Source organism: Polypterus senegalus, chromosome 17 (genome assembly GCF_016835505.1).
Source record: "Polypterus senegalus isolate Bchr_013 chromosome 17, ASM1683550v1, whole genome shotgun sequence".
In the NCBI taxonomy this organism is placed as follows: domain Eukaryota; kingdom Metazoa; phylum Chordata; class Cladistia; order Polypteriformes; family Polypteridae; genus Polypterus; species Polypterus senegalus.
Window position 1 is genome coordinate 12,166,172 of NC_053170.1, and position 12,650 is coordinate 12,178,821.

Below are 12,650 nucleotides of genomic sequence, written 5' to 3' on the forward strand. Positions count from 1 at the left end.
AACAAACAGCAAGGTCATTTTGCAAACATCTTTGTTCATATATTAAACATTACAAGTCCACAATTACCCAGCCTCCACTATTTTTTAAAGGCTTCCAACATTTTAACAAGCTTTAAAATTTTAGGCATAACAGCTCTGTGGCTAAGGATCTATGCTGGTATTCAGAAGGTTGCTGGTTCGAATCCCCGTCACTGCCAAAAGAGATCCTACCCTGCTGGGCCCGTGAGCAAGACCCTTAACCTGTAGTTGCTCCAGGGGCGCTGTACAATGGCTGACCCTGCGCTCCGACCCCAAGGGGTATGCAAAAAACTAACAAATTTCCTAATACAAGAAATTGTATAAAGCAAAATAAAGAACAAAAAAAAAAAACTTCCTTGTATTAAATATGAAAATGTCCAAAATCAGTGATGCCATAGTATCCACGATATAAACGTGTATCCTTGAATATTCCCCCGTTGTCTATCAAGGCTGATGCCTCCCAGGACTATGCACAGAGGAGTAGCATTTAGATTTTATATAGTGCACTTCCAAAGTGCACACCATTCCTAATGCTTTTTACATAGGGGATCAGTGGTGGAGATCGACTTGGCATCCTTGTGATATAAAAGTTTACAAAATGTCTCTTTATAAAAATACAGTCCTCTTGTAATATAAATATCAAAGTTACTAATAAATATTTATAAAAATAAATGTAAAAACTTTTTTTCTGCATTTAAAAAAATATATACATTCCCTTATGTTTAGTTTTTGAGACTCTGAGATTAACCAGCAGCATTGGCTTTTGAAAAGCATTCTCAGAGTGCCAACTTCCTAATAAGCATCAATTGGTGCAGATTTGTATAAACGGTAGACCGATGCAGCTCACCACAAATTAGATGTAGTGTTAAGCATGTCACACAGACATACACACATTATATGCCATTCTCATCCCATTTAGTCCAATTCCAGCAGCATCTGAGGCCAGCTAGGAATGGCAAGTCTGTCAAAGGATCAGCTGATGTGCTGCCATACAGGGCCAATTTGGAATTACCAATTAATCTGTGGGATGTTGGAGGAGTGCCACACTGCGAGGAGACACTCTGAGAACAACCATGCATGGGATTCAAATGCATGACACTGGGTCCTTGAGACAGCAGCATAAAAAAAAAAAACAACATTGCAGCCAAGCTATCTACTATACATTCACACACTTATAATTAGATTATTCCAGAAACTGGAGGTGATTGTAAAAGCATTCCATAAGCTCATAGGAGAATCCCCATGCTTGATTTAGCATTTAGACCCCAGCAGCAGCATCAGCTTCAAGGCAAGAACAGAACTTGAATAAGTCAGGACACACTCATTCAGACTAGGACAATTTCAAATCACTCACTCACCTAATTAGCATGGGTGAAAAACCCACAGGGACACAGGGAGAATGTTCAAATGCTACACAGATAGTGACTTGGTCAGCTCTATTCTGGGACCTGGGCAGCACTTGGAGATGTGGTGCAGTAGGCCTTAAGTACTGTACCAACATGCCACCCAAGATGCCTAATGCCATAATTAATTTACATGCTTTCTCTCTCATGGGTATAAATAGTTCCATTTACAACACATCCGATAACTGTGACATGAGTAATGTCACTCAGCAGACAGCAGAGATTCCGAGAAACCTCTTAACAAATATTCACATCTAACTTGCATTGTTCTTCCTATGAATATTAAAATAAATAGAAATATAAATATAGCTGTGCATTTAAATTCACTGCTGTTCCAACAAATAAATTATGAATCATAAATAAGTTATGAGCCATACACAGTATGAAGAAACATCTCAAATCAGATGTTACTATGTCTCTAAAATTCCAGTCTGGCGCGATCCCATTAGCTCCTTATGAGGCTCCGTAGACTGCGGTACATGTCATTCATAAAGCGGGTCATATAATTGAGGATGATGTGAGTGCCAATCTGTTCATCAAACTGATTGGAAAACGTGGGCACTGGCTGATGAGGATATTCAATCTGGGGTAGGGAGTGGATGGTCACCTGCAGAAAGCAAATAGACATTCAGGTTAGCAGGGGACAGTGGGACAGGTGGATGAGGGTGCCATCACAGTCCATCCCAGGATCTTCTTTTCTTACCTGCTGGCTAAAGGCATTAAGAAGGTCCCTGAGGTCTGCTTTCAAAGTTTCCACCTCTTGGGTTTCCGATGACTGCTTCTGCACTATAGGGAGGTGGTCCAGGAACATCTGCAGGCCAGCCTTTGCCCTTCCCAGACAGGTTTCCTGAGAGAGTAATGACATTTCATACATGAATAAAGGCATTTCTGCATTTTGAAGTTGGGGACATGTTGATGCCTTGGTGCCAGGGTTCATGTCCCAGATCATCCCTGTTTTAGTTTCCATGTCTGGGTTTCCTCCCAAGTCCAAAGACACGCAGGTTAGGTGGACTGATGTTGCTAAATTGGCCCTAGTGTGTGTTTGGTGTGTGTCTGTGTGTGTGTTCACCCTGCAATGTAGGGTTTGTTCCAGCTTTGTACCCTGTGTTTGTTTGCTGTCTTTTTAAACAAATCTGTGTGTTTATTAATTGAAATGAGTAATAGAAAAGCAGGTGAAAGAAACAGATGGGTGGTGCAAATACATTTTGGAGCATTTCAAAAAGCTCAGATAAACCCATAGAAGTGGGCAGTCAATGGAGAATGGCATCCTCAGGAGCTTTAAATTTGCATTACTGAGCACTTACAGGAGGAGCTGGTGGTGAGGCAGTTACAACCTTGGGAGCCCACAGTGACTTCAAGGCTTTCTTGTTAACATGCTTGTCTACTTGACATCAGAACAAAAAGGGTAGTGGTGTTCCTATTCTCACAACTCCATAGAATTTAAGTATGACCATTGACCTTTCTTATATGTTAGACAAATCTCATTGAAGATCGTTGTTTTTTTGATTGACTTTAATTTTGCATATGGAGGCCTAATGTATTTATTTAATTTTTTTTTTTGCACTAGGGCCCACTAAATTCTAGTTACACCATTGCAGATGATGGATGTACCTCTCCCAGGATCACACAGGGCATCATTGGTGTGGTGTGATCAGGTAACCTTGCTCTAAAATGTCTAATAGTTCAGCCACTAGAGGTCACATTGCCTTGTAACAATGCATTGACTGGCGTTTTTCATGAGTGCAGCATCTTGTACCAAATTGTCTAAAGGATGCAGTCCCGGTCAAAGATAGCATATAAAACACAGACTTAATTCATTGGTTGGATGGACTAACAGCTTCCTTCTCAGTCAGATGTTTAAACACACTGAGTTACTCTATGTCATCTACTGTGCGTTATACAATATCTGATCTTTTTTAGAGTGGTTTCAGAGTTTTTCTTTAAAAGAAATTCATGACACAGTACAGCTGGAGCCCATCCCAGCAATCATTAGGAACAAGGTAGGAACAAGCCCTGGACAGGTTGAACCCACGCACATCAGGCTCAAATTCAGCAGCACCAAATCACGTAGCTCGCATGTCTTTGGAAGGGAACCAATGCAGACACAGGGACAAGATGCAAACTCCACAAACATCCATGCAGATGTCTTTTTTTATTTGTCACTATAACTGTGTGACAGCTCTCTGTCTAGATCTGCCACGTCACTATCAGTGCCAAACATTAGTCTGAGATGGTAAAGCAGAACCAGTGGAGGGCATACTGAAGTGGAAAACTCACCAAGTGGAAAGCTCGAGACATGCACTCTTTTAAGTGCACCTTAGGGATCTGCAGTCTGACTTCCATGAATGCCAACTTCTCCTCTTCATATTGGCTGTGAACCTGTATAGAGCAGAAAAGATCAGTTAGACCCGTTGCTGCTGGACATACCACCAGATACTGTAATTTTTTTTACATTGGTTTGTGTTGTGAGCCAGTCACACAGGCCTAGCATGTTATAGCCTATTTTTGGAGATGGCAGTTTCTATTTAATAGTAATAGCAGCCTCTGGGATGGCATTTGAAGACAAAGGTCAAATTCGGATTGCAGACCACATAGACAATGACACCTGTACCGCCAGTATGAACACCCCATGCTGTACATCCACATTGGTTGTGTGAGGGATCATTGTAGCTGGTGCCACACCTATATTTGAAACGCAGAGGGGTGACTAGGTCTTGCACTCTTTCAGGACAAGGTATAGCTTGCAATAATGAATTCAAAGTAATCTGCTTGTCAAAAATATGATTGTTATCTGCTTCTATATGGTGGCATATCTGTTGTTTTGTCTGTGTGGAGTTTGTGCTTTTTATCCATTCTGTATGGATTTTTCTCCCACATCCCAAAAGAGGTTCAGTTAATTAGTGATGCTTCTGCTACTACTACAACTAAAATGGCCCCATGTGATTGGGCTCTGTGAAGGATTCTTGCTTTGTGCCTAGTCCCACCATACTCAGCTCTGCAAGACCCTGAAATGGACAAAACAGGTCATAGTGTTTTATGTTATGTAATTTTTTTCTACATTACACTGAGAGAACTGCCATGTGAACATAGTAACACAATTAATAGCACCCAATGTGTGGCCTCATGTATGAAGATATGAAGTCTATAGATAGATAGAGCGGTATATAAAGTAAAATTAAATGATAGATAGATAGATAGATAGATAGATAGATAGATAGATAGATAGATAGATAGATAGATAGATAGATAGATAGATAGATAGATAGATAGGGCACTATATAAAGTAAAATTAAATGATAGACAGATAGATAAGGTAGATAAAAACAAATGGTATATGGTAAATAGAAGGATAGACAGTTAGATGGATAGATGTGAAAGTCACTATATATTGTAGATAGATTGATATGAAGTGTGCTATATTATAGATAGAGACCTAGACCAGAAAGATGGCATATAATGTAGCTAAATGATGAGAAAGGCACTATATGGTAGTCAGTTAGATAGTTAGGAAAATAGATATGAAGTGCACTATCTAATATATAGATAGGTAGATACCAAATGTGCTATACACTAGATAGATATGAAGTGTGCTCCATGATAGATAGATATGAAAGGCACTATATAAAAGATAGATAAATAGATACTACTTTGTTTGTTCCAAGAGAAAATTTAGCATTTCACAGAATGCAACAACCTCTTCAAATACACAAAAGAACTGTTATAATAATAGTTATATTATTTTAACTGTTGTATACATATACAATGTACCAAATGTTCATAATTAAATATTTAAAAGCAAATGAAAAACAAAAGTTGGTTACTGCAATCTGTTGCTTTTGCACTCTTAGGCATATTTTTCATGAACCAAAAATAATGAGGGCATTGTTTGTACTGTAATCAGGCATTGGCCTTCCTGTCAAAATCTACTTCCCCCTGTTAAATTTGTCCTGTCACCCTCCTCTTTCTGCTCGAGTTATTTACGTTTGGTAGTTTTTACAGTCACCAATAGATTGCGGGTGTACTGTTTGCTGCATATTTTTATTTTATTGATTAATTTTGTAACATCATACAATTCAAATCCTCATATGTTTCCTAACAGTTTTAGCTCATAAGCTTTTCAATTACACAGTCTCTTGAGCTCTGCTTGAGTGTAAGCAGGCAAAGTCGGCGCAGAAATGACACCGTTTTAGCTAGTCTGTAGAAAACTGCACAACAGATGCTTCCATACAGTGGCGTTTTGAGTATCTCATTCAGGGGCACTTGCCATCAGTGGTGGGGACTTGTAGTTTATATAACACTTGGACACTTTTTTCAAGTATATTGCAGGGCAGTTATTTCCATATTGTGACTGCATGCAATGTGACTCACTCATGCAAGATCACTTTGTGAAGGAATTAACCTGTAACCTTGAACTTTACAATCGAGTACCCTAACCACCTGACAACATTGACCTATTAGAACAGAGTCAAACAAGGAGCGTAAAGTGAAAGGGGCGAGGTCGGAGATGGTCCAGCTGCAGATTTCCACAGCTTTGCGATTCAGTAGCTCCACTGGACAGCCAATTGGATTGCAGGTTTTTGTCACCTGGTTTACTTGACTTGAGTCAGATACCCTTCCTCCAAACCTAAACTTAACCATAGTGTAATCAGGTGTTATCACAGACATATAATGTAAGACAACAACCTCCTCAAAGGAGCAGAGCAGAGGAAGTCCACACTCTTTCTAGGCGGGGAGGCTCCACTGGTGTTGCATGGGAAACGAGTTGTGTAGGTCGTGTCTGTTTGGTACAATTCACTTAGGAACACAGCCTTGGCCCTGCTGCTTTAGGGGTGCAAATCTGCACGCTAAGATGTGATTGTTGATAGGATTTTCAAAAGGAGGTTCTCCAGCTGGGAGGAAATGTTGTCTTTTCAGTGAGCTTTGTGTGAATCTGGCAGAACTGCAGGCCCCCATGACTCTTGCTTATATGACACATCACTGTTTAAAATATAATTTTTCACATGAGTATTTAAAAAAAACAAAAATCACTGCTGTGAGTCAACACTTTAGTGAAGTGTTCAGAGGAAATGATTTCCGGATATGACAGGTGTGAGGGTGCAGGGCAGAGCAACTTAATGGCTTAAGCTGCTCCGAACTCTTCTAAACTATAATAGTGAATTGAGCAATAAGAAAACATATGTTCATGTATATTTATATATATATATATATTTATATGTATATACTGTATATGCATGTATACTTATATATGTATGCATGTTCACATATATACTGTATATACAGTATATGCATATATGTATAGTATATATATATCATATCTATATAAAACTATACAGTATACAGTATATATCTATATGTAACAATGGCAATAATATGCTTTTTATTATATTTACAGGATCAAATTGTAAAAAAGTTGTAAGAAAAACTCCAGGAGCAGAGGCAAGTAAGCATATTAATTTATTTAAAATTATTATTATTATTAAACTTTAAGAAAGACATTTTTAATTAATTTGGTGTCTTTCAGTTTGACAACATTTTAATGTTGGGTGTAGCATTACTGAAATATCAGATGCATTGTCTGTGTGTATATTAACATTAATATTAATGGCATGGCCTTACTTGTGTGCTTAACTTGTTTGATTAGTCGGCCCGGTGACAAAATGCAGAGCACTGAAAAGTGAAGTCATTCTAATGAAAAAGTGTCTTTTAATTATGTTTCTGTGGTTAGGAACAAGTCAAAACACAAAACTGAATGACGAGTACAACCCAAATTTAAAGCTTGTGTTAAAGTTGGAAAGTTTACCCAGCAATTTTGTCAATATCTGCGGTTTGGTGCATTGTACAGCTGGTGGTTTTATGAGCTTTACAACGGCCCTGGAGACATGACAGGCCTACTAGGTGGCTAATAAAAATTACAGATTTGAGTTAATAATACAAAATACTTTATGGAGATATTACTGTATTCATACATTTATCCATCCTTCCACAGTTTTGAAACCACTTTTTCCTCTACAGGATTACATGCGTATTAAAGGCAAGTGCAGCAGTGCAGAAGCACTTAGCACAAGGCAGGCACAAAAACTCAATCACTGGCCAGTTTAGAGTTGCCATTTAATCCAACACTTGCATCTGTGGGATACAAGCAGAAATCAGGAGCACCCAGGAGAAAAGTCAGTATACCCAGGGTGAGTGGGCCCAATAGTGGAGTGGCACGCTGTCTGGGGCTGCGCATTGGACCTCATGGATTAAAAAATGACTGAAGAACTGACAAATATGATTAAAATAAATACAATATAAACCCAAAATTGAAGACCAAAACATAATCAGAAAACATGCACTGTATAAAATGTCAATATACGCTACTGGGGCTCCTTCATTCCTACAGCAATACACTTTTTATAGTGCCTCACTGGGGTTGCCCACCTATCAGTAGCCAGAGCCGAAGGTTGTTTTATATATATATATATATATATATATATATATATATATATATATATATATATATATATATATATAAAATTCTCGTGTGTGCTTCAGGGGGTTGTTGTTGTTTATTATAATATTTCATAAGCTTCTGTAAAAAACTAAATTTTCCTCTTGGGACAAATAAAGTAAACTAAAAATAAAGCACTTTGTATCGATCTATCATACAAAATCTTCCACATCTAACAATCTATTATATAGTGCCTTTCACATCTATCTATCTATCTATCTATCTATCTATCTATCTATCTATCTATCTATCTATCTATCTATTCTATAGTGCCTTTCTCATCAATCTATCTATCTATCTATCTATCTATCTATCTATCTATCTATATATCAGAATTTTAATGTATTCATTTATTACCTCATCTATTTTCTACACCTGCTTACTCCACTGCTTGTTTGTAGGTCACAAGTGTATGGCACTTCATGTACTATGTACAAGTATGTATGTATGTATGTATGTATGTATGTATGTATGTATGTATGTATGTATGTATGTATGTATGTATGTATGTATTTATGCAATTCTGAAAACACATAATGCTGCCTTCAAGTCTGGAGACAAAAATGCACTTAGATCTGCACAAGCCAACCTGAATCAGGACATGAGAGCAGCAAAGTGTGCTTATGGACAGAAAATCTAGGGTTACTTCACTGATTCAAAATATCCCAAGTGCCTGTGGCAAAGCATACAGTTAATCACAGGCTACAGGTCTCCTCCACCACTCTGTGATGACAATATTGATTTCCTCAGTACTTAACACCTACTTCAGCTGGTTTGAAGAATAGAACAATACAACAAAAATGAAAGCCGCACCTGGCCTGGATGATGAATTAATTAAATTAATTAATTAAAATGCCTCACTGAGGCAAGCCTTCATACCTCTGTGCTTCAAGGCCACTACTATCATACCAGTGCCAAAGAAGTCACCAGTATCAACGCTCAATGACTATCGCCCTATAGCTCTCAGTCCCATCATGATGAGGTGTTTTGAAAGTCTGGTTAAGAACCATATAACATCCAAACTCCCTGCAACGTTTGATCCACTTTAGTTTGCGTACCACTCCAACTGCTCCATTGCTGATGCAGCACTCCATCTGACTATGGCCGATTTGGAAAATAAGAACAGTTATGTGCAGCTGTGCTTTATTGACTTTAGCTCTGCTTTTAATACATTTAACCCCCAGCACTTGATAAGTAAGATTGACCCACTGGGCATCAGCACCCTATTATGCAAGTGGATATTGGACTTCCTCACAGACAGACCCCATGCAATACGTGTTAGAAAAAACATCTCTGAGACCATCACCATGAACACTGGGGTCTCCCATGGCGCTGTGTTCTGAGCTCTCTGTTCTTCACTTTAATGACTCACAGCTGTCATACAACGCATGACTCGGATCTTATTATCAAATTCACAGATAACACAATGGTGGTGGGCCTCATCAGCAACAATGATGACTAAGCCTACAGAAAGGAAGTGAAGCAACTCACTGTCTAGTGTGACAACAACCTGTCACTGAATGTCAACAAGATGAAGGAAATCATTGTAGACTTCGGAAGGAAATATAAGGCATATACTCCACTTATAATCCATGGCATCACTGTGGAATCAGAAAGAAGCACCAGGTCCCTGGGGGTGCATGACATGGAATACAAACTCCACCTCCCTTGTCAAAGAAGCACAGCAATGCCTTCACTTTCTGCGACAGATGAGGAGAGTAAACCCTCCTCCCTCTTGTCCTACAGAGACACTATAGACAGCATCTTGACCAGCAGCCTCACAGTCTGGTATAGCAGCTGCACCGTTTCAGATCAGGCGTCCCTCCAGAGAGTGGAGAAGACTGCAGAAGAAATCATCAGAACCGCCCTCCCATCTACACAAGATCTGTACTTGTCATGTTGCCTTAGGAGAGCCACTAAGATAGTCAGAGACCCTCACACACCCAGCCCATGGACTGTTCAAATTTTTGTCCTCTGGCAAACACTACCACAGTATGCGGTGCAAAACTGCCAGACTCAAGGGGGAGTCTCTTCCCAAGGGCTATCAGACTACTCAGCTCCCACAAGCAACACACAACATATGCTGACCTACTGGGACTGTTAAATTCCTGAACACACACACACACACACACAGACTGAACAGATATATTCAGAAACTCACATCTCCTAAACTGCTGTTCTGTCTGTGCATTATGTTAATGTTTTTTATCACTTTAACACTTTACAAGTATTCACTAATGTGTCCATTGGACTATACGCATATTCTGTCTGTTTATGCTGTCTATTATATCTGTCCGTTGCAATATAACATGCTTTTGTCAATTTGTTTGTGTTCATACATTTAGCCTAGAGAAACATAATTTCATTCAGCTGTGCACTCCTTGTTGTATGGTTAGAGTGACAATAAAGTAAATCCAATCCAATGTATGTGTGTGTGTGTGTGCGTATATGTATATATATATATATATATATATATATACACACCAGTTGAGTTGAAGATGGTCTCTTGTGTCCCAGTTTTCTGTCCTTGCTGTACTCTCTGTCACTGCACTTTAACTGGCTCAGCACTATAAATGAACCTTGAGGCATCTGGTGATACATTGCGTGCTTATACATATTTATCTTTCTGCAGCGGCACATTTGGCTAATGGGTTTTCATTCATGCCTTATAGAATATAAAGAAGCCAGCGGCTCCTGGTACTTACCAAACTCCTTTGGATGACTTTGATCTCTTTCTGGATCTTGTCCGTTAACCTCCGGCTGTTTATCAAAAATTTCTGAAATTCTGGGTGCTCCGCAGATGAGCTCACCTCACCAGAAAATTCTGGAAGAGCTGCTGCCTGTGCCTGCATTCTTGTCCAAATAGTGAACCATGTGCAAAGAATAATGCCTGGAGGGGTGAGCAGAAGTTTAGCAAATTAGCAAGCAGACCTGCATGATTAGAATGTCGACAGCTGGCATGGTGAGAGATTTTTACCTTTTGCATCTCCTCAGAATGAAGGTTAAGTGTATAGAATGCGAATGTGCACCACTGGCACCTAAGTGCCAAGTAAAGCTGCTACTGTATGCATGGCCCTTAAAAGACAGTGAGCATGCACCTCCTTCCCCCATTACAAGTCAAAGCTACTGCTGTCAACTTTTCAGACATTTAAGCAGAGCCTTCAATGCTTCCCATTCCAAAGAACAATTTAAGAGTCTGAGCGGCAGGCTTTATTTGCTCACATTATAAATAGCTTTGTTTATGTGAAATCTGAGGAGCCTGAAGAAAAAAGGCATAAAATGATAAGAAGTTTGCGCAGTAAAAGCACAGCACTTACAGTAGGCGGGGTCCATCCTGACGTGCATGTGGCGTCACGCTGGTTTGGAAGGTAGTGCCGGGGATAGACTTTAGGGCAGAAAGTCCTATCAGTGTAAATCGATCAGAGCTGCTCATGGCCACTTTTATAGAGCCAACAAAAAGTGATGAAATTGTGGAAACGTCGAAGGGCGTGGTTTGTGTAAGCCACACTATGATCATCTGATTTGTGCTGATTTTTTTTTGGCACTGGCCACCCTCCACAATGCTCTGGTTCATCCTGGAGCACAGTCATCTGTCTTGAACTTTTGTTTTCTTTAAAATTGGGCATATTTTATCCTTGTGGGTTTTGCATTTGTCCCTTTACTGAAGGCGCTCCATTTTGCTCAGTCATTTACTTCCCTTGTTGCTCATTCACCTCCGTGATTACAACAGTACAAAAAAAAAAAAAAGTAAAGATTTTAAACTCAAAGTAGCTGGCACGAAGCGTGAATGTGTTTGGAGGTGTGTATCTTCAGATTTTTCAAAGTCCTGTTTCTCCTTTACTTCATTTCGAACTCCACTCTCCTTTTATCATTCTGGCTTCTTCTTGTGATTAGCCCATCTTTCCATCCATCCTTCTTCCTATATATATATATATATATGTATATATATATATATATATATATAAATAAACAAACAGGTATTGCTAGCTAAGCAGAGGCAAGATACACTCCAAAACGTAGAGATAGACTGACATGAACGGAGGCTGGCGTGTGAGTGAGGTGCGCCCTGCCTGGCTCCCTACTCCTGACGTCACACTTCCCCTCTCCCTCGGCCCGCAGCTTCCATCTCGGATTAGCATGAATAAATTGGTGCCGTAAGTGAACTATGATACTTAACACAGTGAGAGAAATCACAAAAATCAACCAGAATGTTCAAGCAAATTATAGAAGAAAATCTGATCTAAATCTGTAGTTCTCTCATGAAAGCGGACAGACATACAGACAGACGATGGATTTTATATATATATACTAGCAAAATACCCGCGCTTCACAGCGGTGAAGTACTGCCTTAAAATTTTTATTAAGAAGAAAAGTAAACCTTTTTAAACTGAGGGAACATATACCAATAATTATTTGTTAATGATCTCTTTGTATACCGGGTTGTCAGTTCGCCCCTCCGGTTGTAATATGACCAAGCTATGTACTGAGCTTACTCTTGAGCATGCAACGTACAGTTGGCCATGTGAAAAGCAATTTTGCCTCAAATCAATGTCAACCTTTTGTAGGGTCTGTCCCTAAGACTTATTAATTGTCATTGTGAAGCAGAGCCTAACTGGAAATTGGAGGCGTTTGAATTGAAATGGGAGATCAGAGGGTATTATGGGGATGCGAGGAATAAAAACTCTCTCCCCTGAGCCACTGCCAGTAAAAATAGTTGCCTCAATTAGGTTGTTTTGCAG

At 39.3% G+C, this 12,650-nt stretch overlaps 1 protein-coding gene across 2 annotated transcripts; it reads right to left on the minus strand.

The window, feature by feature from the left end:
• Nucleotides 1-1,775: 1,775 nt before the first annotated feature.
• LOC120517744 (myelomonocytic growth factor-like) lies at nt 1,776-11,306 on the minus strand. Of its 2 annotated transcripts, none has more exons than XM_039740205.1 (5): nt 11,229-11,306; nt 10,617-10,801; nt 3,699-3,800; nt 2,125-2,268; nt 1,776-2,028 (listed from the first exon to the last, which is right to left on the minus strand). In XM_039740205.1, exons 1-5 carry the CDS (start codon nt 11,254-11,256, stop codon nt 1,867-1,869), a joined length of 621 nt encoding a protein of 206 aa, XP_039596139.1. In that variant the 5' UTR covers nt 11,257-11,306; the 3' UTR covers nt 1,776-1,866. The 2 variants fall into 2 exon arrangements, with proteins under 2 accessions (XP_039596139.1, XP_039596140.1); XM_039740206.1 differs by lacking the exon at nt 11,229-11,306 and adding an exon at nt 10,889-10,975.
• Nucleotides 11,307-12,650: the final 1,344 nt, after the last annotated feature.

What these genes read in the sequence shown, in the direction of transcription:
- LOC120517744 (XM_039740205.1), bottom strand. Translation starts at nt 11,256, where the DNA reads ATGCACGTCAGGATGGACCCCGCCTACT. An exon ending in CAGGATGGACCCCGCCTACT is followed by an intron (nt 10,802 to 11,228) that starts GTAAGTGCTGTG and finishes TCACCCCTCCAG; the next exon opens with GCATTATTCTTTGCACATGG. An exon ending in AAGTCATCCAAAGGAGTTTG is followed by an intron (nt 3,801 to 10,616) that starts GTAAGTACCAGG and finishes TGCTCTATACAG; the next exon opens with GTTCACAGCCAATATGAAGA.